Source organism: Hoplias malabaricus, chromosome X2 (assembly GCF_029633855.1).
Source record: "Hoplias malabaricus isolate fHopMal1 chromosome X2, fHopMal1.hap1, whole genome shotgun sequence".
Lineage (NCBI taxonomy): Eukaryota > Metazoa > Chordata > Actinopteri > Characiformes > Erythrinidae > Hoplias > Hoplias malabaricus.
Window position 1 is genome coordinate 41690386 of NC_089819.1, and position 26885 is coordinate 41717270.

Below are 26885 nucleotides of genomic sequence, written 5' to 3' on the forward strand. Positions count from 1 at the left end.
CCTTCTGGAGGTGTTGTGGGCTTAATTCAGTGAAATACCAACAAGAGGAGGTGTCTACCTGATGACCCCTTTGAAGACCTAGTAATACAGTGGGTGGTTTGTGTACCTATGGGCTGGGCTCAATGAGTAATCTTAGGTGTTAAGGATAGCTGGTTGCTGATTGGATCATAAATGGCCACAGCAACCTAAGTGTGTAGGTGTAGGTTTTAAGCAACAGAAATTTTGTGGCTGTAGGTAGGAAGAGAGGTGGGTGGGCACTATGTGAATCTCTAATGGATAGGCATAGGATATTTTATATCTTATCCTGTGTATGATTGTAATTATGTATTTTAAATATAAACCAATTTTATAATTTGATGCCTGCCATACAATTAAAAAAAATTTGGGATGTGGCAAAATAAAAGTGAGGGCTGTCATGCTGTTTTAAAGCAATACGCTATAAGCATGTGAAAATAAAAGGATAGTTTACCAAAGGCTCTGTCTTTGCAAACAAATATTGTTCACTGCTTATTGCTTTATGCCAAACTTTATGAGAGAATTTTCAAATAGTTCAACAGAATATTTTTCATTGCAAGATTGCAAAATATTTATTTCTTTTATCACTGCCTGTACTTAATATTGTGAAATGATTCAGGCGAGTTTGGTCCTTCATACAATTCTTCATATGGCACCACATCAGAAAATGTCAAGTGGATATTATATATCCACACACGTCTTGGGAACTTTAAAAACTTTTTAAAACTCTAAAAATCTGTTGCCACTTAAAAGAATTAACTACTGCATCAAGAAAATCATAAACAAACAAGGATAATTCCATTCTTAAATATACTATGCAGTTCATCTCAGATGGCCCAGAAGACCATGCGAGCTTGTTTAAAAAAAAAAAAAAAAGAAACAAATTTTCACATCAATCATGGTATGGGGTATGTATCAGTGACCACAGTACATATACATATGTGAGAATTTTTAGTTTATGTAGCAGCAAATATTGGGTTTACAGGACAGGGATGGTGTCACAATATGTAGCATTTCTGTGGCACAGCTCTAGAGTCCTGGGGTTGTGAATTAGAGTCCTGAATTAACTTGCGTTTGTGGATGTAGCAAACTATGTTCACGGATGTTTGTGGGAACTTTGAGCCCATGCAGTGATTTCCACCATGGAAATATTCATTCATTGTCTGTAAACGTTTATCTAATTCAGAAAAACAGGGGGTCTGAAGCCTACCCGGAATCACTGAACTATGGGAGAAAACCCACATGGATAAGGGGAGAACTCACCAAACTCATCAGTTACCTGGAACAGGGCTCAAACCCACAACCCCAGGACCCTGGAGCTATATGACAGTTATACCTGCTGCTTCATTGTGCTGCCCTGCCATGGAAACCTGTGGGTTTAGGATCTAATGACAACAAGATGACAAGGTATCTCTTGACATGAATCCTAGAGAAAAGTGGTTGGGTGAATTGAAAAAATTTATATGTTTAAACTGGGAAGGCAAACAAATGACTGTTTCACTGTAGTTCGTCAGCACAAATGGGCTCAAACGCCAGAAAACTTTGAGAGAAGCAAGTGCAAGGCTACTCTAAGAAGTCCAAGGCAACTTAATACAATGTGTATTTCAACTTGTTATACACTGAAAAGTTGGTAGAGTAAATAAAACCTGACATAAATTTGTGTCTTAACAGGCTATATTTAAATAAATCTTGTGGAAACAAAACACATACTCTAATGTAACTAACACGCGAAATGTTTGGTGACGTGAAATGGGTTGAATTTAAAAAAAAAATAAATAAATATAGCCGCAAGCAACAATTCCCGGGGTCCAAGCTGGTATTCGCTGGTAGAAGCACAATGTGCTAGCATATGAGCTGCCCTGAGATATTAGGGGCTTTTTGGGGAAGTTTGTGTAGTGTTTGTAAGGTGTTCCATGCTGTTCTGGCATTTCTTTGGAGGTGTAGCATGAGATGGAGGAGTAGCGGATGACAGAGACAGTATAGAGCACAGAAGTCACTCTGGAGTTGCACTCTGGTTTCTCACCCTAATGTTCAGGACCCACAAACAGCAGATATGATGTGGAGTTGCTTGTACTCGAGTCTGTCATCAGTGTACACAGGACACTGTCTGCTGGATGTGTTTGGTTGTGGACTATTCTCTGTCCAGCAGTGTTGCTGAGGGATTTAAAACTCCAACACCTGAGTCATACCTGCTGTATGGGTGTCCAGACCATTGAAGAGCAGGGTGAAAGCGAGCAGTCTTTGCAGAGCAAGAAGGTAGCATATAACATTTCCTGATACAGGAGCCACACTTTAAGATAGATTTTGTAGTGCTTTAAAATGTGATCCTTGGTGTTCTGGAGTGTAAGAAGAAGTGGTAGTAGATGAGTGGGTGAATTTCTGGACTGCAGAATTTCTGGGTTACAGAGACAGCACAGAGCACAGAACTTACTCTGGAATTTCACCCTTGATTCTGACCCAATGTTCAGGAGCCCCACAAAGCAGATATGATTTGGGTGGTGGATAATTCTTAGCACAGCAGTGGCACTGACATTATGGTGATATGGCAGTGTGTGTAGCACTCTTATGAGTGGATAAGACAAAGCAGTGCTGCAGGAGATTTTAACACCTGTGTCAACTCACTGTCCACACTAAGATACACATATTTTATTGGTCCAACTTACAGACATAAATTCAGAGACAGTAGCTCATACATTCTCAGCACTGTAGTGACACTGACATTATGGTGATAAGTCAGTGTGTATTGTGTTCTTATGAGTGGAACAGAAAGAGCAGTGCTGCTGGAGATTTTAAAACCAGTGTCAACACACACTGCCCACAGTGTTACACACACCTACTCTGCTGGTTAATATTATAAATACAAAATGGCAGAAACAGTAGTTCATACATTTGCAGCATACCTGCTTTGTAGGTGTCCTGACCATTGAAGAACATGTGAAAAGGAGCAATGAAAGTATGCAGAGCAAGAGGTGCGCCCCTCTCTGTAATTTTAGATCTACAAAGTGCTCCTGTGGACAGTGGAGCTGAAAACATGGACACTGAAAGTAAAATAAGGAGGTGGTCATAATGGTATTGTTGATTTGTTTAGATCTGCTTTCAAATGTCTGTGTCATCTGGCCCTCTCTGACTGGCAGGCGGGAGGGGAGGGGGAGAGGTGACAGTCTGTGTGTGAGGAGGAGAGGTAAGGGCTGAGGGGGGATTCTGCATAACGAGTCTGCAGGTATATATGAGATGTAACGGACATATATTTGATCAAGAACTAGTTCTTGGATCAAAACCTAATATGTGGTATCATGAGAATCGTAAGAACCTGAAATTTTGTAGTTATCAAAAAAATGTGGAACTTTCATTACTGTGTGATTGCAGCCTCTGCTTAAATAGAGATGTGCAGCTTGCCGTTGAAACATCACATAAAAAACAGCTGTAACTCAAAAATGCTTTAGGCATATGTTATGAAAATGCACAAGGTCCTTTCCCATGATGTTCAGAATATATCTATCTCATCTTACTGGTACTGCATCTCTAGGTGGCGGTGTAATCAATTAATAACCTATGCAACCAGTTGCTGTCTAATTGTAGCGCCCCCTTTCTGTGCAATGTGGTCACATTTCGCACACTACTTAAGAGTAATGACATAAATATGTGTACCAAGTTTTGTTTGATTTGGGTGAAGTTTGTTGTAGTTATAGCTCAAAGAGTGCATTGAGCCCCGCCCATGCATATTTGTTAAATAACTGCCACAACAGCGTGTTAAAAGTTCAAAGCTTTTATGAAAATTATTTACCTACAGTCTATAAAGATTTCAAAAATACCAGTTGTTTATTGATAAGACAAATTTCCAGGGAGGAGTTCAAAAAGCTCCATTTTCACATACCTGACTATTGTGGATAAACGATGCATTTTTTGACAATAGTTGTAATTGCAATGTTGTAAGACTCTATGCAGAGTATGAAATAAATTAAACAGCTTGTCAATATGTTTTATTTTCACAGAGATATTCCATATTTTCATGTTGAAAATTTGAATTGCGCCCCCCAGTGGCTATCGTTATGAAACTTTTTATGGGCTTAAGAAGTGCTACCATGGACATACTATGGAAGTCTCATGATGACAGGAACTTGTTAAAGTCATGAAACAGCTGCTGAAATTTGATTGGCCGATGACGGCCATGTTTTTTCGAATATGACATCATCCTCATAGAATCTCATTCAGGACATCACCCACTACATGCATACCAATCGGCATGTCAATCGGACAATCCTGTTAAATGTAACAAATTCTTTGTTGTTATAGCGCCCCCTATGCTTGCAGTTGCACAACCAAGTACGTATGTCTTCCAAACCATATACGGATTAAGCATGTGAAGTATCGTACCATTCAGAGAAAGCGTTTGCGAGTTATAACTGTATTTGTCTGATTTTTGGAACTCGAGCTCTACCCCTGTATTTGGGCGGAGTCTGGAAGCCGAGCAGTGATAAAAATCCAACTTTTTTTTGATAATTATTAAAGTTCAGGTTCTTAGGATTCTGCTGATACCACATATGTCCATATTGGGTACATTTCCAGAGACTAGTTCGCGCTCAAAAATTTGTGTGATTTAGCATATTATGCAAATTAGCTCAAAATCTAACTGGGCGGAGCTTATGGGATCTTGAGGCTTTTTTGTAGGGTCTGACCTGAGGAATCTGGGAAAAAAATAATTTTGTCTCTACGCCACACGGGGTAGGAGATATAGGGAGCGCCACCATCAGGCTGATCGGGCTGATTCTTTGCGCCTGAGTAGCGGGAGGGTTTACTACCAAACGGCAAGTCTGTAGGACCTACGGCTTGGGCTGCCCATCGCGTTTCATCGGAGAAAAAGAAGAAGAAGAAGAAGAAGAGGAAACGGACCAAAAACAACAGGCCTCCAGCACTTGCAGTGCTTGGACCCCTAATTTGAATGTCTTTAACCTAACCATATAGAGCGTTGGCATCAACTAAGCACTAAGAACGCATGCGTGTAGACTTCAGCTAAGCTGTTCCGAAACGCCTTTCTCAGTTTGTACTTCTCGGCTACCGTAGAAACTGTAGCGTAGTGCATGTCCATGTGAGAAAAATATACATAAGTTATACCAGACACCTACAGAATAATACACCGTTATTTGTTCGCGTTGTGCCCGTAAACACAACTGGCAGGTAAGAGGAGAACACAGTCACCTGATCGGGTGCTCTTGGACTTTAGGGTCAGTCTTGGGCTGTTTTACCTGCTGGGCTAATGCTAATGGTGGCCGATGAACCTCAGGAGCTTATACACTTAAGTTTACAATAAAGTTTTTATATAACCTACACACCAGGTTTAAACAGGATTGTCAGTGGGATTACGCCATTCCACCTTAAACAAAGAAACAGTTGTATTATGTTATAGACTTGTGTTACAGTATCAGATGTGTCTGATTTAAATTTCAAATGTTGAAATGTAAGTGATGGAGAATGTTCTATAGAAACTTACAAAGGCATCATTGTGGACAGCTGTGTTGATGCTGGCGAATGGAACCTGACGTCCTCTTAAAACGCCTCACAGGACTGTTTTACAGGGAATGGATTATAGATTGCTGATGTTTGGTAATACTCTCGAGGTTTTCATTTAATAAAAGTACATTTAATATAAATATGATATGTCACCCCTGGCCAAATATATGTGTAAGTGAAAATAACCTCCCCGCCTTGTGTCATAAGTTTTTATTATTATTATTATTATTATTACTTTGTATACCTTAAAAGAGGTTTAGATGTAACTATATACATTTGGCATTATTTAGCAAGTGTCAATGTATGAATATGAAATTATTCTTTGCCATCTCCATTTAGCACTCAGCCCACTGCCAATTGCCTTGTATGTATCATTACAGTGATGACGGGACAAATAAATTGGTCCAAAATGACTGAGAATAAAATACATTATTTAAACTTACACTGAAATCTGTCAGTAATGAAATCTCTTTGTTCTGTTTTCTGTCAGGTGGATTGGGGTCTGAGTTGTATTCTATGCGGCTAATTGCAGTTCTGCAGACAGCACGAAGGATCTCTCCTACCATACGGCTAAAGCTAATTGTTAATTTGGCGCCTATCACATTTGGCCAGCACAGAAACTTTAACCTGGTTCAGAGACTCTGCAGGAACATGGAGACTAGAGAAGACCCCCAGGAAATTCAAGACATTAATGACAACAAAACTACATCAAAGCCTGATATCACAGAATCCACAGAATCTTCAGGGGAACCAGCAAACATTGTGAAACCCGTAGAGTCAGAGGTTCTAGCGGCTGCAGAGACAGTGGTCAGAGAGGGAAAAGCCTCAATTCTGTTTCCCAGTGCCAATGAGGTTTTCTACAACCCAGTACAGGAGTTCAACAGAGACTTAACGTGAGTAACACACTCATCACAATGTGATTAATGTAATTTTCAAAGTACAGTGCATTGTACTGAGATTGTGAGGGAATTGATCATCTCTCATTATGATGATTGTCTTCATTTATTTAAGTTAGTATTGTGTTTTTGAGACTTATTTATTAATACATACGTTATCATTACCATAACTATTTAAGCAGAATGTTTATAAATTGTAAAAGAGATTAAAAAAATAAATAAATAAACACAGAACTTAAATGTTAAACTGTGTGGCTAATACACTGACCTTTTTGTTAGTGTGTCCATGTTTTTGGTCAAGTTGACCACACTAGGACCACATTTTGGCTCTTATATGTACCTGTATGTAAGACCACTTCACAGTAGTGCATGATATATTGCTCCTCTATTACCATGAGTGTCTACTCTGACACTTTACACTCTCACTACTCTATGACTCTTATATAACCCTCTATAACTCCCATAGGCCTTTTGCATTGCTTGTCCATAACCCGTTATGAGTTCTTTATGACTTCAAAATATGTCTGTATTTGTGCTGACACTGACATTTTGGTTTTCTTAAGGTGTGCGGTGATGACGGAGTTTGCGAGGGAGACACTCATCCAAAGAGGTGTACGCATCATTGTTCCTGCAGAAAAAGAAAGAGTGGTTGTCTCTTTGTCTGATGAGAAGAATTGCGGAGAAAGAGAGGGAGAGACAGAGAATGGCGAGAGAGTGGAAGGAAAAGAGGAGGCAATGTTTAAGACTGCTTTAGTTGGGGAAAAGTGTGAGGTATTTTTTATCCCCTTTATTTGTTACAGTAATTTTATATTTGTGTAAATTCTATCTAATACCTGAATTTTGTATTCACCTGTGTTCCACTTTAAATGACAGAGCAGTTAATACTTTTGGCAAAGGCTCTGTGTCACTCTGACACACTATAACTCAGAATGACTCCTGTATGACCACTGTGTGACTCACTATTAACCTCTGTGTACTTTGTGACTTCTTTATCTCCTTTGACTCTGAATTCCCAATGTATAATACACCTATGGACCCATATGACCATATACTGACATTGTATATCATAAAAATGGAACAGAAAATTCCAATATGTAGCTGCAGAATAGGTGCCTGAATGAAACTTGTACATAATTTAAGGTTGAAGGGCAAACTCCTTTATATATGTGTACGCCTGTAAATGTATATGTGTGTTTTTATAGGAAGGTCTGTGTGTGTTGGAGGGACTAGCTGCTTCTGGTCTACGTTCTGTTCGGTTTGCTCTGGAGGTTCCGGGTCTGAAGAGCGTAACAGCTAACGACTGTTCTGCAAAAGCTGCTGCATTAATTGCCCGGAATGCTGAGCACAACAATGTCACACACCTGTTACAGGCCAGCCAGAGAGATGCCAGGTCTCACACACACACATCCACATACATATACACACACATTAAAACAAATGATGGTGAAAAATGAAAATCATTGATGAAATTGTCTTTCGTACAGCAATTTTTCCTAGTCGTTATACCTGTCTTAGCTATAAAAAAAATAAATGGATTGAAATCTTGGTATGGATCAATACTCAAAAGACTGTAATAGAGACATGTATTACTCTTTTTAAATAATGGTAAATCTAACCTAATTTCAGCTGATTTCAAACAGAGCTAGTGTTGTTGGTTTACATTTAGTATGCTGATGTATGAAGCTCGAGGTAGGAAGGAACGCTATGATGTCATTGACCTGGATCCATATGGAAGCCCTGCCCCCTTCCTGGATGCAGCTGTGCAGGCTGTCAGTGAAGGAGGTGAGTTTAAGCCTCATCCCATTTTAGCTGTGAGCACTTCTCCTTTTCATTAACCCTCATTTCACTGCTGAACTGTTTATAGCACTGTACAACTTGATGTGACCCCTCTAAGACCACTGTGTGACCTGGTGTGGCATGGTGACATTCTGTAACTCATGTATGTCTTCAGGGCTGCTGTGCATTACATGTACCGACATGGCAGTGATGGCAGGGAACAGTGGAGAGACATGTTACAGTAAATATGGCTCCATCTCCATCAAGACTAAATACTGCCACGAGATGGTGAGAACCTCCCATGTTTTCTGTAATTGAAGGTACATTTTAAAGGCGTGCCTATTTTACGAATGACGTGTACTCTGTTATTTTATGGCTTTTGTGTGTGTTGTTCAGGCTCTCAGAATTATCCTCCACTCTCTGGATCAGAGAGCGAATGTTTATCAGAGATATATTGAGCCGCTGCTCAGTGTCAGCGTCGACTTTTACATCAGAGTCTTTGTCAGAGTCAGAACGGGACAGGCTAAAGTTAAAAACTCTGCCAGGTAAATAACACATGCAAACCATTACTTAGCTTTTGTACTTGAACTTGGACATAAACCTTTGTTTTGATCTTAAATTTTTTATTTATTTTTTTTAAGTAAATGAACTTCATAATCAAATCCCTCCAATGTCTGTCTCAACCTAATAATCGAGCCAAAATGTAAAAACAAATGCATGACATTTTCATTTAACACAGAACTTTATCCATGTGTGTTTATTACAGTAAACAGGCTTTGCTGTACAACTGTGTGGGCTGTGGTGCGTTTTACCTCCAGAGAATGGGAAAGAGGATTTCACATGGAAAACAGTGAGTTAAATACACTTAGCGTTATTTATGAACATGTTATTACTGTATGGCTTTAACTGTATCTGCTTTATTTCAGTATGAAATATTCCGCTGCTACTGGACCTCCAGTCAAACAGAACTGTGAACACTGCGGCCAGACACATCAGGTATAGACTCAACATACAGAGTCCTGGGCAAAAAACTGAGACCCTTAATTTAGTTTCCATTTAAACAATAAGCTTATTCATTTTTTTCCAGAAGATTATTTTAGAGAGAACATATATTGTTATATTCATTATGTAGAATAAATTCTGCATATTTATTATAATTTACATCACTAAATCCCCCTGTCATTAAAGCTGTTTATTCAGTTACTTTTAATCAGTAACACTATGGAAAAGTTATAAATCTGTGCCTATCCATCTGTCTTTAAAATTGAAGAAGTTAACACTAACAGTAATGTGTATGTTTTATAATAACTGACCTGTCCTCTCTGTTCCTCTGTTTAAAGCTGGGAGGTCCAGTGTGGGCAGAACCCATCCATGATCTTGAGTTTGTTCAAAAGGTTCTCAAAGCGGTTGCAGGCAACCCCACTCGCTTTGGGACTTCCAAACGAATTGAGGGGGTTCTCAGCATGGTCACTGAGGTCAGTCAAAGGATTGATTTATATGAAATGACAAAAGTCTGTGGATTGGAACACTTTCAGCTGTATTAGATCCAGATATCATAAATCATAATGTCATCAATGATTCAGGACTGAAAAGTGTTGTCAACACATAATTTTGATCTGGTTGTGAAATAACTTTGTTTGTTTGTTTCCAGGAGCTGCAGGATGTTCCTCTGTATTATGTTCTGGATCAACTCAGCAGCACCATCCACTGTAACACACCCTCCATGCTACAGTTCCGGTACAAATTACATCACACCACACATCTGTACACAGTCCACTCATTTTGAAATATTTTAATGAAATTGGTAATGAAATATTAAAGAATGTATTTATGATGTTGATGATGATTTAAATCTGAGGAGAAGATAAAGGTGGTCATTTTTATGTCAGTGATGATTACTGTGATGATGATGATAATGATGATAAAGATGATGCTTACAGTATCATGATTGAGATGATGGTTGTGAAAAAAATGATGATGATGATTAAGGTTATGATGATGAGGAAGATTATGGTGGTTACTGTAATGGTGATGAAGACCATGACAGTGGTGACTGTGAATTGTGGTATTGATTTTGATGAGTATTACAGATATGATATTTATGATAAGTAATATTGATGATGGCAATAATGGTAACCATGGTGCTGATAATTACAAAGATGCTTGTTAATAATGTACAGTAATAATGATAATGATATAGTGCTGGGTGATATGAGTACACATCAAAATCATGATTAATTGTACATTTTACCACGATTGCGATTAATGAACAATTATTTTGTTTTTGTATTTTTGACCCTCATAGTTCAGTGAATGTAAATATACTCCCATATTCAATATGGGTTATTGTTTTGAAAGTTGCTGGGAGCTTATTCCTCTCTGTGTGTTTTTTTTCAAACCACAGGCGCTGTGTTTTTCTTTGATATGAGCTGCTCGAGTCGCTTGGTCGGCCTCAGTGTTTAGTTTGCTTCCATGTGGCAGATAGGGGCAGAATCATGTGACTACAACTTGATAGCATGGTTTTAGAGGGACAGTACTTGAACACACAGTGGGGACATAACTGAATAAAAATAATCGATATAGACAAAATTATGTCTATATTATGTTCTGAATATGAATTTAGATTATTTTTCGATTCATTGCCTAGGCCTATAATGATATTAGATTAGATTAGATTCAATTTATTGTCACATACAAAGTTATACAAGTACAACATTGCAGCGAAATGATTTTCCGTCTGTCCACTCGCCCAACAGGGGTTAGGTCTGTGCAACAGACGCGACGGCAGCAGATGCACCGCGCCATCTTCTTATAACCATATAATATAATTTCATATAATGTAAATATCACTGATAATGATATTCTCCCTTCTCTGTGGTCAGGTCAGCTATTCTTCATGCAGGTTACAGGGTGTCTTTTGCTCATGCCTGTAAAAACGCAGTGAAGACTGACGCCCCATGTGGAGTTCTATGGGATATCATGCGCTGCTGGGTGAGATAGTGCTGAGAGTGCGTGTGTGTTTGTGTGTGTGCTTTAAAAAATGTGTCATCAACCCTTTAAAACGAGCTGTGCTTATTGCTAGGTTGCTATCTGCAGAATAAACGTCTGTCCAAATAAATCCTGCAGAAAGAATATCAGCATGCTACTGCAGTGTATTATAGGTCTTATCTCCTTGTGGGCATATTTTTGTATATTTTTGAGGACCAGATAGCAAAGGATAGTATTTCACAATTTGTGGTATTGTGAAGAAACTGGTACTTTAAGGTGAAAAGCTAACAGAGTGAAATGATTTGTTTTTTGCTTACTGAGGTTCAGGCTAGTATTAGTGTTGGGTGTAGGTGTAGCGTTATTTAGCTACAGTAATCATTAATTCAACAAAGAGCATAACAGAATTTGTGTGTGTGTGTGCATGTGCATGTCTCTTCCAGGAGAAGAGTAACCCGGTGAAGAGAGAGAGATTATCACAGACTAGTCCAGCTTTCCGGATTCTCTCCACTGAACCTACGTAAAAATTCCTTCATTCCTATATAACAGATTAACATGGGCTGTGTCTCAGTAATAAGTTTTTCACATTTCCCTACTTACTATGTGCATAACATTAATTCAAACCAAAATCACACCTTTTAAAACCAGTGATTGCTCGATTCTATAAATGTTAACAAGATGATTTTTGTTTATAAATTATAGGTAAACACAGGCTACGTTAGCTAGTTAAATGGCTGTTGCAGCCTGAGTCTGCTGTAATGCTAATCAACAAATTTGCTTAACCTATCAGAAATAAATAAAAATGAAAATCTGTGGAGTTTCCTTTGTGCCTTATAGATCTAATGATATTACCTGTGTAGGCTAATGCAGTGTTAGGAGTTTTGGCCAAGCAGACTGATGTTCATGCTCAAACTGGAAATCTATCTCCAGTCTGCTGTGATTTTACACTACACTAATTAACCACACAATCAGACACCACAGATTATTGATTACAACAAAAATGCAAACCCCATTTCTTAAAAAGATGGGGCAATTGCAATCTAAAAATGCAATAAAAACAAATCTTAAATTTGTTAGTCCTTAATTCTGTTTGTTAACTCTGAACAAATTAAAAACAAATTATGCCTGCAACACACTTAAAAATAAAAGCTGGGACAGAGGTTTGTTTGACACTGGGCCAAAATTTTAGTTGTTTGGGAATTAAAGATATTCATTTTTGCTAAACTGATATTCATTCAGTTTAGCAAGTCGAGTTTTTGCCCATTCTTGGGCAAAAAGACAGGAGCTGCTGAACAGTCTGTGTAACAGAGAAATCATCATGCATTTTTACTGAAAACAAGTTGAAGCATGGACTCATCTGACAAAATCACACATTTTACTGGTTTCATTACCATTTGAGAAGAGCTTGTGCCATGAGAACTGTGTTTTAGCATAGAATTGGCTTTCTCGTTGTGTAAGAGTGTTTCATGTCTTGAGGCTTTGGTGGATTCTGTTAAGTAACAAGTGGTTTTTTTTTTTTTTTTTTTTAAGTACTCCAAAGACAGTGTGTCTGTTTTATAACTGTCCCTTGAAGGTCACACTGGTGTCCAGCCTTACTTTATATGGACTTTCTCAAGATTTCCTGAATCTTTATATCATATTATGACAGTTGATGATGAAAGATCAGGATTCTTTGCAATTGTGCATTGAAAAAAAATTTTTTAGAAACTATTTTTGTTGCAAAGACTGAACATTTGGTGAATGTATCTTTTATACATTTTATATTGCTTATAGTGTTATGCTTCAAAACAGTGTGACATGAAGGACATCTTATTTTGTCCTTCTTAAATGTTTGGAGTGTTGCAGCATTAAATCTATGTATTTAATTTTAGATTACAGAACACAATCAACTTGGATTGTTAAGAACACAAGATATTTTCTGTGAGATATTTACCTTTGTCTGTTACATAAATGTTCAAAAGAAATGTCACAGATTCATGATTTCATTGCACTTTACACAGTGTGCCAGCTTTTCTGGATGTGAGGTTAGAAATAATAATTTATGCAGATTTGCTCCATTATTCCCTATAGCATTTTTTTGTTAGTTACTGTACAATTTTAATTATTAATGTTTGTGTGTTTGTTTCAGTCTAGAAGCATGTTTTGACATCAGACCAGACGCTAATCCTCAGTCACGTAAACGTCACCTAACACGATTTCAAGAGAATCCTCAGGCAAACTGGGGTCCAAAAGCTCGTGCTAAAGCTGGGTTAGTTTAGTTTTAATACAAATTAAAAATGTTTATATTAACTGTAAAACACTGACATAATTCAGGTCTGCATTTACTATGCATTGTTTACTAAAGCCATTTTTGAGATTTATAGTTATTTTTAATGGAATATTTAAATATTTTGCACAATCTGAAGATGGTGTAATTGTGACATTGAAATAAAGACTAATGTAACTCTAGTCTAAGTTTAAAATAACATTTTAAAATATATATTTGTGTTTAGTGGTGGTGGCATTTCTTCTGAGCTGGAGGAGCGAAGGAAACAGTTTCAAGGCAAACGAAAAAACCAGATCACTGACTCATCTCAGCTCAAGAATTTCCCCTGCAAGAAGTTCAGGAAGGTAAACTTCATTCATGTTTTTAATTTTTAATATTTTAAAAATTAACCTTCAGTCAAGTGAAAGTCTTTGCACTAATATTAATTATTTATCAAATATTAACATTAGTAGTGATAAAGGAACTGTGATTATCAGAAGTTGTAATATCATTGGTAATTATAGTACCAATAATATTAGTATTAGTGTTAGAGGTAAGTAACCAATAGAAGTATTATTAGTATTAAAAGTATTTTTTAGTAGTTTTGGTACTGATAGTACTATTATTAGAAGTAAAATTACTTGCAGTATTACTGTAGGCAAGGCATAGGCAAGGCAGGTTTGTATAGAGCACATTTCATACACACATTGTGCTTCAAGGAAAGCATTTAATATTTAATAACTATTGTCTGTTTTCTGTTTTGGTGAAAATAACATCTTTTTACTAGATAAGAGAAAACATTCAGTGTGACAATGATCTACTTATGTAAACGTTAAAATAACTTTTATGTTATATTTAGGAACTTAAGCCTTTATTGATTATTAATGAACACTGAGTGTGTTTTATCTGTCCCAGGGAACATGTTCATATGGAGAAAAGTGCTGTTATTCCCATGATCCAAAACATCTGTTTGTCCAAGAGGAAATGAAGGAGTGATGGGTTTATGACTTCTATTATTCTGAAAACCAAAATCAACCCTGAGAAAAATGGGTGGTCTTCATTTTAGGATTTTGTTTAATTAAATGTGGGTTTACAGCATCTGACTGATAATCAATGTACTTTAGTTTTGTTCTGACCTACAGGTTTATTGTGCATTGCATGAACCCTATGTAAATATCTATACGAAAGCTGATTGGAACATTATTTACCTTTATTATTATTTTTACAATAAACTCTATGTGAATGCCCAACTCATGCAGGTGTCTATCTTCACAAGAACAGAAGCGTTGAGCTTCTAAAGACATACTTAAAACCACAAAAGGAAATACATTTAAATTTCAACACTAATTAAATGCGTGACAATATAGGAGTATGCATGATTAGGCAAACTATAAATGGCCCTTTGTCATCACTGCTCCAATTTAAATAGCACAGCTGTTAAATTGTGGCATTTTAATCTGCAGGTTTTCTGTCATCATCTTAAACTTCTCATTTCCATATTTTAGACTTTTGGCCCTTGAATGTCAAGGCCCAAAAGTGACGACCCTGTTTTGCTGTTTTAAGAAAGGCTTTGTTTACACTGGATGTATATGAAGTTTACATGGGTAACATTTGACACTAATAGCTTTTTTATATGGGCGGCACAGTGGCGCAGCAGGTAGTGTTGCAGTCACACAGCTCCAGGGACCTGGAGGTTGTGGGTTCGATTCCCGCTCCGGGCGACTGTCTGTGAGGAGTTGGTGTGTTCTCCCCGTGTCCGCGTGGGTTTCCTCCAGGTGCTCCGGTTTCCTCCCACAGTCCAAAAACACACGTTGGTAGGTGGATTGGCGACTCAAAAGTGTCCGTAGGTGTGAGTGTGTGAATGTATGTGTGTCTGTGTTGCCCTGTGAAGGACTGGCGCCCCCTCCAGGGTGTATTCCCGCCTTGCGCCCAATGATTCCAGGTAGGCTCTGGACCCCCGCAACCCTGAACTGGATAAGCGGTTACAGATAATGAATGAATGAACTTTTTTATATATTATCACGAGGAGGTAACCATTAAAAAACTGAGAAGAGAATAAAAGCTGTTATTTTCAGCTGCTCATTTATAAAACCACAGTTTGATCATTATAAAAATTCATTTACAACCCCCCCCCCCCCCCCCAAAAAAAATACAGCCATCAAACTCTTATTAGTGTGAGAGATCATGGTGGAAGGAGGCAAACAAACAATAGAAACAAATGGTTGACCACAGACAAAATATCCTGTTTGTTTTCCCCTTCAATCCTCATAGTTAATAATTTTTAAAAGGCTATATAAACTGTCCCTGGATCTTAGAAAGGCAGACAGACCACCTGAAGTTTTCATTATTTTGTAATTAGGCTCTTGGTCATGAGCAAGGCCAGGCTTAAGCTGATTTAGTTTTTTCTTGAATATCTTCAAATATCAATACTGTTTCTCTCTGCAGTGAATCAAAGAGTTCCAAACATGTTTCTAATTTTACACAATATATGATCCATATTAAACCATGCTGTTGTTTGGTGCTAAAAGAACCTTTTATAAAGGTAAACATAGGCCACCTTCACAGTCTCAGGTTTCAAAGAGCACACATTTTACAATTTTATTAACACTGAACTTTAGGAAATCAGCTCAGACCCAGGTTTTGTCCCGGTAACTTTAGTAAACTACAGAAATGAGGAGATCACTTCAGGAGGTCTAACTGCATTATTGTGTGATCAGTAATTATCAGTGACCAATACAGTCTTAACTGTGACCAGTGTTTATATCTGTGACTGATTTGCTTATAAACAGTTTTATCATTTTACAACAGAATTTTACATACAATTTTAGCATTTCTCTCATATTTCTACACTGAGGTTCACAGATTCATGATTGATCAGGTGAAATGGCTCTCTTCTGACAAGACAGCTGCAGAATAAATGTGCTGTAACCAGTTATTTCTGTTGCACACTCAAGAGAAAGGTACGGATTTCCATTGGGTTCAGAGTGACCTCCCAGGGAGATGGGTCTCTCATTTCTGCCCACAAAGGCTTCATGTCCGCATCTGAGGGGAAAAAAAAACAACAAATAAAAAGTTATTTAAACATATTCAGATACAAATCGTTTAGGCCCCTGTCCAGGGTACTCCAACAATGTTTTTAATCACAGTGAAGAAATGATTCATACCACTACAGGTTTGTATTTGATTACGTTAAGAGTTTAAAGTTTAAAATGATAAGCTTCTGAGATAGATTTCTGCTTTTTTGGTAACTGAAACTAGGCTTGTTCAATACAGATTTTTTCCCCATTTGCAATTTGCCAGAACAGATACCATTTAAATCACAGAAAACTGAACCTAAAGCTTTGTTTAATTTCACCAGATACATATCAGTGATAAAGGAAGCATTATTTTAGCACAGGCTTCGGTTCACACGTATTTTCACCACATTTACACTGTACACTAAAGGAGTATAAGTTTAACAGCTCATATTGCCTGTGTGTGTATGTACCGGTGGTAGTGTTCCACTGAAAGCGGCTCATATTCTCTTTCCACTGATTGGCTGCAAGGCTCATCTCTGATGCTCCCAGTACTTCCAGAGTAGAAAACAATTTCTAAAAACACAACAAAAAATATCATTCACATACATTATCACGGTGAGTGTGTTTTGTGACTTCAGTAATGTGCGTTGTGTATGAGAGTACCATGAGATTGACTGTAACAGGCTGAGAGAAGGTTTTGCTCTCTTTTTTCTCAAACTGATGTTCCAGCCTCAGCAGAACAGAGTCAGAGCTTAACTGAGAGAGAGTCAGCAGGTGGACAGCAGGAGGCAGTGCTGCATCCAGCGCAGAGAACTAGCGCACACAAACACACACGGGTGTTAAATGATCAGAGTTTCTCTAATACAAGTGGAGATCATTGTCTTAATCAGTGACAGGCTAATGTCTGAGCAAAGATTTGTACTTTCCTTTTAGGTTTTAACCAACACAGGAGAACACTGGTCACATTGTAATACAAACTGTTCCCAAGAGTGATGGCTTGGTGCAATAACTTTCAACTAGCTGTCACAAAGAATCACTACTGTCATTGCTCTGTCAAAATGTATTTTTCCAGAAACATAAGGAAGTTCTGGCATTCAGACCCTAGCCAGGAAACACATGACTTCCACTTTAGAATGGAAATAAATAATAACTATATTAAAATATTTTAATGATCTTTTCTGAATCAATGTACACTAACATATACAATTTCCGTTCAAAATTTTGCAATTTCAGACATGTTTATATTTACACAAATGACCTGCTGAATTGAACCTTCTATTGAGGATGAAAAATAAATAAAAAATAAAATAAAAATTAGCTGACCCAAATACTTCCTCATTATCACAAGTATAAAGGTCATGTTCCCTGTCTAGAGTGGAGCTACAGTCTGCAGCCCTCTGCAGTCGTCTTTGACAAAATAGACAGGTCATAGAAAACATGATGGGGAAATTAAAGACAAAGTGATATCCTCCTGGTGTGATCTATGTAATTATTCTGCAACAAGAATGCTTCACTAAAACATCACAAGTTAAGCTAATAGAAAATGTTCAAAGCAACAGCAAGCAATAAATCCTGTGTACCTCCAGTTTTGCTGAGTGTGGTAGCACACCCTGCTGAAAGGACAAAAGTGGTTGCAGCACGATGCCCTGAGCGAGAGGACGATGAGAATCAGCTGCAGTTTCAGGAGGAGTTACAATCAACAACAACTTCCCTCGAACCACCAGCCCCTCCTTAAATTCCCCTGGCTCTGACAGGGGCTCGCCCACCCCCCGATAATCATCCCTCAATAAACGTCTGTGGAGCTGAGGGAGAGAGTAAAGTGATAGAGGACAAGAAATTAACTTTTTAGTGATTACCAAAAAGTACAGCCAAAAAAATAAATAAATAAATATATAAAAATGTATGAGAAATCCTACCAGAACCATTAAATCTTAGAATGATTGATTCTAATAATGTGCATAAATCTCACCATGATTTCCAGAGAGCCATTATAGATGCTGCTGATTCCTTGTGAACGGTCTGTCACTACAGTCATCTGACTATTGGCATCCTAAATACATAAGCACACAAAAAATATTCAGAATGCTTAAGCATCTGGCTAAAAAATACACAAATTCATGCAAACACTGATGAATGTAAATGAACCAGAGCGCCCCCCCCCCCCCCTCAATCTTTCACTAAATGGAGCCCTGCTGTCTGATTGGCTGCTACCTTGATGAAAGCACGGGAGTTGATTGGGTAGTAATTTCCAGCAATAGGCTCAGTCTGTTTCAGATCCCATGTCGGACGATAATCTTTTCTGATTGGGCAGAGCAAAAAAAATGTATTAATCAATACTGCTGTCATATCACAATGATGTACAACAGCAGGCTTTTTATTGCAATTTGCTGCTCTACCTTAAAATGGTGCAGCAGTTAATGTCAGTGCATAAGCAAAATTCACAATGTAAGGCAACCTTAGTTTAGTACAACTGCAGATGGTTTAAGTGTCAAAATGGGAAACTGCATTAAGTGTTTCAAAAAGTTGTACATTTATTGCATTAAATGTGAAACATTCACACATTTTTTTCATGCCCATTTTTATAATTTATTTTATTAAGCCATAGAAAAGATAGTTTAATTCTAATTCATTCTTACCGTCTCTCAAGTACCTCACGACCATTGGAGTCAGTGTAGAAATATCCAGCTGAGTTGATGTTACTATCTAACCGAGTGATCACCTCTTTTCCCCAATTATCACTACACACAAACACATTCAAGAAAATATAGAATTCAATCACTACAAGAAAACAAGAGTATAACTTTCATGAATAATACAATTGTGTGTGTGTGTGTGTGTTTTACTCTATAAATATATGAATGTAAATGCTACAGCACACAAAGTTCCTACTGATGAAGCACCAGAGGACTAACACACCAATCAGCAACAAATGAGCTACTGTCTCTGAGTGTATTAAGTGATTAGTGTGTGCACGGTGGGTGTTTTTAAGAATTGACTATAGGTCTGTGTCCTGTTGTGTGTTTGTTTTGTGTGTGTGTGTGTGTGTGTGTGTGTATTTACTCCACAGGTACAGGTCCAATAGTCCATTCCAACTCCAATTCTCTGCTGTTTTCATAAAGACGAATGACCTGAGAAACCCATGGACTGAACTGCTGTCTTACTTCCTGTACCACAGAGTTCTGCCATATATACATAGAGAAAGATAATTCTATTGACATCAAGGGAAATTGCAAAAAAGAGAGGTTTACATATTTATGGTATATATTGCGTATTATTTCCAAAAAAAGTGTAAAGATGTGATAGTGACCTGTACTGTGGATATTTCAGGTTTATTGTTGATAATGACAGGAGAGGAAGAGTTTGGTCTGAAGATATATGCTCCAGATGTCTGGCTGCTGTCTACGTTTCCAACACTAGCTTTATACCTAAGAATAATTAATCATATCCATAACCATATATATACATGTTACATATGATTTTTGTATGCAAAGTGATCTTATCTATTTATACCAAAATAAAATACTCCTAAACATTTAATTGTCATTTTCTACAGAATTACCAGATAAATTTGATGTACACAGTGATGATAAATCTTAGAAATGTATAAAACTGTTTATTAAATATTTTACATTCTGTATTTTCAAATTTGCTAAGAATACTATATATGATTCAGTAAGTCTCAGGAAGTCTGTCAGACTGAAATGGAAGTCTACTTGCTTTTCAATGACCTGGGGTTGGGTTCACACCAAAATGTCTTCTGTTTCGATTGTATATAAATCTATGTTTTTGGTTCTAACACCATACATCTGCATACGACATACGACTATATATAACTAAATATATACATTAAAAAAAATCTAGTTCAATCCTCATGTCCCCACAGAGGATAAGAGGATTGAACTGTCTTCTCCTGATGATAGAAGGAATGCTTTGAGCTCTGTGCCATTCAGGAGCACTTATTTTCTTACATATTCTTTAACAGCAAAGGGAGTAGTCTCAAAGTATGAATATTTCCTGTGCCCTTTCACAAGGATATAACACATTGGCATGCGTGTTTTTCAAAATAGTACAAGTTGTGTGTGTGTGTGGGTGCTACACACCAATAGAAATTCTGTGTTAGCTGGATGTTCTGTTGTGTTTCTAGGTTGGTCAGCCCACTCAGGAGTCCAGTCTCAGGGTCAAAGCTTGCCTTCAGATACTGTAATAACAGAACACACCCAGACATTTCAGAATAAAAATCACATGCTCACATATGCAGATGCAAACGGGGGTTTAGGTACACAGAGACTAGTCTAGTCAAGCTTTTGTCTCTCTCGCACGCACACATTAGAATAGTAGAATTCGCTTATGTTAGCAATTTGCTAGAATGAACCTATTTTAATTTTTTACTAATTCTATTTATATGTAAGTTATGTATCATATCTTATTTATAAGGTGAGCCCTGGGGAAAAAAACCCATAAAATTTTAAATATAATAAATATTTATATTGAATAATATGGACACGGAATAATGACCTTGTTCTGGATGGAGAGAGGGGCACTGTGGTTAGGTTCTGCTGGACTTCTGTTAGCCTTAAGTAGAGTAATGGAATATGTACTGAAACCAAGGGGTGGAGCCTGTACTTCAAAAACCAGCTCATACTTAGCATAACCTTGCCCCCTTCGCACATTCTGAGTAGCTTTAGAGACAGGGACCACCTGAGAGCAGGAGAAGGGGAGGGACAGAGGGAAAACATGAGAGACAGGTAAAACCATATAACTATTCTCAAAAGAACAGTAATTTTTAATAACCTTAAATACCACCAAGAATATTTTTCATTCATATTTCAAGTACAACTCACAGGATGTGAGGAGTCATGCTGCTTTGTAGTCCATTGAATGAAATGGCAAATGCTCTATATAGTAATTTCCCCACATGCGGTGGTCATGTTTAAAATAAAGGTTTGTACGAAATCTCCATTTCATTAGGAATTAAATGATTTAATGGTTGTTTTCATAATGTGAGGAAGAATCATTTGAGGAAAAGACTGATTACTCATTTAAATTCTCCATTAGTAAATGTAAATTAAATTTAAGTCACCTGATTTTCCACTTGTTTCCCACTGGAGTCTGTGATATTGTACAAAGTGCCGTTAACGGGGAGACGGACGGACCAGCTCACTGGGCGAGCAAGCGGATTATACACATTCAGAGAGAACTGAGAGAGAGAAAGATCAAAGTGATTGAAAGAAAAATATAATTATTTAACTTTTTTATTTATTTGGCTTTATCTGGGCTTGACTCTGTTCTGTCCACATTCTTTTGAAGCCTCATTACAAATTGACAACATGGAAAACAATGCAAGACTATTGAGAGTTCTGTCAATGTTCTCCAAAATACAAAGTTTAATTGAGAAGAAACTAATATTATATGCAATTTAACAATATTTTTCCCCCCTAAGTATTTTCTATTTCATCATGGAATGTATATGTCTGTGTGTTACCATTTTGCTGCTCTCTGTGATTGGACACACACTGATGTTGAGGTTCTCACAGAAAACTCTCGGAACATCTGACTCACTTAAAACAGCCAGGGAATTACTGACCAACACCTAGAAAGAGAAAGAGAGAAAGCGAGAGAGAGAAAAATGCTAAAACTGCTCAAACAAAAACAAAACACTGGAGAACACTAACGGCTAATTCTGTCAAATCAGCCGTTTTATTGTTAACTGCTGTAAGATGATAGGTTAATGCATCTACCTGGCAGTGAGCCCAGCCGACTGCCAGCTGCTTAGCATAGTCATCAGCGACATGTTGTTTCTCAGTTCCAGAAACTGCATCGTGGTGCTGCGCTACAGCCATTGCTTGCTCTGACAGATCAGAAAGTATATCGTTTATTGTCAACAGGTAAACACAGTCAATAAACATGCTTGCTCAGGGTTTAATCTGAATAAAATTGAACTAACTCATAGCATCACTGTCCCCTTTCCCAAACACTCCATCCCTGGACATTTTGCCACCTAGAACCTCCAGCTGGTTACATGTCTGAAAGCAAAGAGGAATATAGTGATTCAAATAATTTACTATGAAATCATTGTGGGGAGCTCCCACCACGCTCCACCCACTAGTGTCCTCTATAGTTTCTCATTATGCTTTATGTTTGTCTGTGTAACCTGAAGTAAGCTGTTACTCAGTCTTTCATAGCGTTTGAGTGCGGGTCGGCTGGTGAAGTAACCAGTCCAGAATTCATGAGGACCATCAGCATATGGGAAAAAATCATCTGTTTTTAATGGCCTGAGAAAGAGAAAGAGAGAGAGATTTATATTTGTTATAGGAAATTAAATTAAAACAGCCTAGAAGAAACAGAGGTGAGAAATGAAGAACAGCAATAACATCTGAAGAAATAAATGTAGGGTAAGCTGTAAATTAAACAAATATTCATGCAGTGTGTCTTACCACTTCTGGTCGGACAGGTGGAGCTCCTGCAGGTAACAAGATGGTGTTGAGTATAAGACATTCACCTGGCTGCCGTTAGCCTGCTGTGCATTGACATAGTGGATTAGCTTGTCCATGTTTTTGTACCAGGGGATAGCATTCTCATACTGAAAATCTGAGCCCATCGTCATAATGATGTGATTGGTCTTGTATGTATCTGCCTAGTGGAGGGGAAAACATCAAAATCAAAAAATCAAACAATCAAAAACATGTATCTCTATTTTTGTCAAATCCTATTTTACGGCATGGTTAGCTAATATTAAATTCACAGGTACACAGACACACACTGACCTGTGTCTTTGCAGTGCTAATAAACTTGGTGACCAGTTCATCCACATTGTAATTCTCAAGCTCCGGATCATCCTGAACAGGGTCATCAGAACAAAACTGATCCCAGCAAAACCCTTGAGGAGGGTTATAACCATTTGGCAGAACACCTGTACACAACACAATCGCCACAGGATGGTGCAACATGGAATGCTTTGGAATAATAACAGCAATAAACATACAGTATGGAAAGGGCAGGATTACCCTTGAGAGACCAAAAATAAATAAATAAATAAATAAATAAATAAATAAAAAATAAACAGAACTTATTTACTAACACAAAACATGTAGGGTCACATGAGGGCACTAAAGAGGTTACTCAAAAGTGTTTAAATGAAAACAAAAACATTAAACAAGGGTAAATGTTTTTACCAGTGAAGAGGTCAGCAGTGGAAGCATTCAGACTTTCACTTCCTCTCCACACCATCTCCATTTCTTTCATCTGCAGCCTTCTCTGTTTATCCTGATAATCCAGCCGGCCAAAGAATAATCCATCATAACCCATCTATAACAACATAAACACACTCGATGTCAACTCGTAACTCAACTCCATAAACAAAAACACACACAATACTGGCCTTTATATCAATAGATAAATAAAGTGGTGATTGCTATGTTAGCCCATTTTGTTGCCATGGCTAAACAGGTGGCGGAAATTTTATCACAAGTGTTTGTTAAAATTTTGGTAGTTAATTGCTTTGGTGATGCTTGGTAGTTGCTATGGTATCCATGGTGGTTGCTAGGATTATGCTAGGTTGATGCTATAGTGTCAGTATTAACAAAAGCATACAATATATAACAAAGGCTGAAGAGAGTAACTGTAATGAGAAGTAATACATTTTCTCCCAGTTGTTCATGCTGTATTCATTCTGTAATTTATTTTAATGTAGACGTTGACATCAAAATAACCTGAGCAAACATGGAAGCATGTTCCCGGGCATGTCCAAATGGGTCGATGTGCCACGCCACGCGAGGACGACCACATTCACCAAATGTTTCATTTAGAAAACGTAAACCCAGGGTCATCTGGTCAATAACAGCACTGTAATGTGTAGAGGCTTCATCACTCATACACCATCCTCCATTAACAAACTCTAGTCGACCTGAGAGAGAGAGAGAGAGAGAGAGAGAGAGAGAGAATGAGAATTTAGGAAAAAAAATAATACTGAACATTTCAAGTGCACATTTCTGTATTTGGTATTCATTAAATAAGCTAAATAATTAAAATTTGAAAAAAAGTGAAAATTCTGCATCTACTATAGCATGTGTTTGTCAGTATTTGCTTTTTACTATTCTGTATCTACGTTGAATTAATTAGAATTACAAAGACGTATACTATATCTAGTATGAATTATTTAATTCTTCAAGATATACAAGTTATTCAAAATTTACAACTTGATTCTTGATCCATAAACTTTTTTTTATAGTATTTGTACATCTGTGATAAATACCCACATAATAGGTGTAAATTGTTGTGCACTCAGATGATAAATATTTCTCTGTGTCAATATTAGCATGCTCACCCTCCTGTACAAGCTGAGTGACGATTTTGCGAGTGTTCTCGTTTTGATCATTCCACCAACGATAGAAGAATGCAGTCTCAACATAGATGAACCTCCGTGCTGGGTTCTTCTGCAGCTCCGAGACTACAGAGTCCAGAATATACTGTACCCCTGCGTGCTGTATATAATTACGCTCTGAAAAACAATGAAAAAAATAAAAAATCTCTAGCATTCAAAACATAAAGCACCAGAGCATTCTAAAGCCCAGTGTTTAAGATAATAGTGTTATCTGCTACACAAACAAACTAGCAGTTGGTCACCAACAGTATCTCTCTCCCAATTCTCTGAATCAAGACACTTCTATACAACACCTCTGACAGTAATGCTGTTTGTTTGGTTTTTTTGTTTGTTTGTTGTTAAGTTTCAAAAGTGAGGTGACTTTTAAAATCAAATAAAACTCATGTGAGACGAAGATCAGCTCTACCTAATCTTGTTAGTTATTGGTCCAAGGGTGTGTAAACATTTACATGGCAGCATCAAAGCGACTCTGGCCAAAGAAATAACCACATTGTGCTGAGTAAGTCTTCCGGGTTTAATCAATACCCAGTGCACATCTGATCATCATAAACACCAGATGATCAGTATCACATTCTCAGTTCTCCACATTGCAAAAAAAAAAAAGTCTAAACTAGTACTAGCCAGATCATAAATTTACTACAAAACAGCACTGTAAAATATTTTCATTTAAAGGCTTTGAATTATTATTTGATTAAAAAGAGTCTTTCTTGGTTTGAGTGTGTTAAAGTTAAAACAAAAGCTGTGAATCAGATAAAAGTCACACATGCAGAACAGGAAGAGAAAGAAAAACTGAGACAGAGGCACTAGACTGAGTAAGAAAACCACTTCATCCTCAACTTTGTCACCTCCCTGACAATGTGTGTGCGTTTCTGTGTGTGTGTGTTTCTGTGTGTGTGTGTGTGTTTGTGTGTGTGTATTTGTGCTTAAGGGGTGTATTACCTCCATAGTAGTACTGGTCTACAGTCTTCAGCCAGCCCACGTCGTCATGTGTGTGTGGAACTAAGTGGACATTTAGCATGGAGGACTTTGTAGCTGGACATGACTAAAAACACACAAATTCATAAATGTACATATAGAAAGCAGTAATTTAAAAATAATAAAAATAAAAACAATTTTAGTTTTCATTCAACAACAAGATTAAAAGCTGAAAAGTCAGTTCTTGAAATTATGGTTTGGAAGCATGGAAAAATAGGCACGTGTAAAGATCGAAGTGACTTTGACAATGCCAAATTGTATTTCCAAAAACATTGGTCTTGTGGGGTGTTTTGGGTGAACAGTGTTTAGTTCCTACCAAAACCGGTCCAAACCAGACCACTGGTCCAGATTAAAATTACACAGTGCATTACAGCTTGCTGAATACCAGTGAGCCGTGGATGCCCATCGTTCCTGTTACTGGTACATCACTTCCGTGAAAATATTTGGTAATTACTAACCACTGCAATGTGAGAACACCCCACACAGCCATAAATACATACAAATACACATTAAGTAAATGTAATTACTTAACACAACTGAAACTCTACACACATCCTGTCCACATACACCTTACACAAAACTCTCTACAGACACTCTCATATAAACTAACCACAGACACAAACATTCTACCTACACAAATACATAAAAACTGTCTTCACACATCACAAAACAGAAGCTATACTTAGAAACTACACACACTCTACATACATAAACCCTCAACTTACTCACACAAACAGTACAAACTCAATTATCTAACTCTGTAACAAAGTTATAAACTGTACACACACTGACCTTGTAACCGCACTGATCTCCGCTGTGTTGGTGTGTGTTTGAGGGTAAGGCACGAGCACTGACAGTAACAGTGTTAATAATAATATTAACAGTGATTATAACAACAGTGATGACCAGAGCTCCCTTCTGCCCGGTGCTCTCCGCCATCATCACAATGTCATATGATCCTCTGCCGGGCGGGGTTTAACTAACAACACACACCACGTGATCTCCCAACCCCTGCCCAGGAGCCAGTTACGTCATCAGCGTTAAAGACAAAGACCATACACGGTGCATATTTTGAACTCTCTTTTACT

At 37.6% G+C, this 26885-nt stretch overlaps 2 protein-coding genes across 3 annotated transcripts; one reads left to right on the plus strand and one right to left on the minus strand.

Annotated features, from left to right (window-relative positions):
• Positions 1-4746: 4746 nt before the first annotated feature.
• Positions 4747-15460, plus strand: LOC136676717 (tRNA (guanine(26)-N(2))-dimethyltransferase-like). 2 transcript variants are annotated; one of them, XM_066653903.1, is made up of 16 exons: positions 4747-5190; positions 6014-6416; positions 6983-7190; positions 7622-7809; positions 8086-8201; positions 8371-8483; positions 8592-8740; positions 8962-9045; positions 9122-9191; positions 9536-9670; positions 9847-9932; positions 11078-11186; positions 11624-11700; positions 13309-13428; positions 13673-13790; positions 14341-15459. In XM_066653903.1, exons 2-16 carry the CDS (start codon positions 6040-6042, stop codon positions 14419-14421), a joined length of 2031 nt encoding a protein of 676 aa, XP_066510000.1. In that variant the 5' UTR covers positions 4747-5190; positions 6014-6039; the 3' UTR covers positions 14422-15459. The 2 variants fall into 2 exon arrangements, with proteins under 2 accessions (XP_066510000.1, XP_066509999.1); XM_066653902.1 differs by lacking the exon at positions 4747-5190 and adding an exon at positions 5508-5616 and having other exon boundaries at positions 14341-15460.
• A 107-nt stretch (positions 15461-15567) lies between these two features.
• LOC136676578 (lysosomal alpha-mannosidase-like) lies at positions 15568-26736 on the minus strand. The gene is made up of 23 exons (XM_066653678.1): positions 26590-26736; positions 25762-25864; positions 24766-24939; positions 24152-24345; positions 23615-23747; positions 23207-23352; positions 22877-23076; positions 22594-22714; positions 22387-22465; positions 22181-22290; positions 21925-22032; positions 21523-21639; positions 20958-21140; positions 20543-20640; positions 19750-19867; positions 19503-19621; positions 19079-19180; positions 18654-18741; positions 18412-18492; positions 18023-18244; positions 17106-17255; positions 16913-17015; positions 15568-16467 (listed from the first exon to the last, which is right to left on the minus strand). The coding sequence occupies exons 1-23, from the start codon at positions 26734-26736 to the stop codon at positions 16358-16360; spliced, it is 3006 nt and encodes a 1001-aa protein (XP_066509775.1). The 3' UTR covers positions 15568-16357.
• Between the last annotated feature and the right edge of the window lie 149 nt (positions 26737-26885).

Bases quoted from the DNA above. Each gene is read 5' to 3' on its own strand.
- LOC136676578 (XM_066653678.1), bottom strand. From the start codon at position 26,736: ATGGCGGAGAGCACCGGGCAGAAGGGAGCTCTGGTCATCACTGTTGTT. The intron at 24,940-25,761 runs GTAATACACCCC...ATTGTTTTTCAG, and splicing joins AGACCAGTACTACTATGGAG to AGCGTAATTATATACAGCAC. The intron at 22,033-22,180 runs GTAGATGCATTA...TTCTCTTTCTAG, and splicing joins TCGGCTGGGCTCACTGCCAG to GTGTTGGTCAGTAATTCCCT.
- LOC136676717 (XM_066653902.1), top strand. From the start codon at position 5,592: ATGGATTATAGATTGCTGATGTTTG. The intron at 6,417-6,982 runs GTGAGTAACACA...GGTTTTCTTAAG, and splicing joins GAGTTCAACAGAGACTTAAC to GTGTGCGGTGATGACGGAGT. The intron at 13,791-14,340 runs GTAAACTTCATT...TATCTGTCCCAG, and splicing joins CCTGCAAGAAGTTCAGGAAG to GGAACATGTTCATATGGAGA.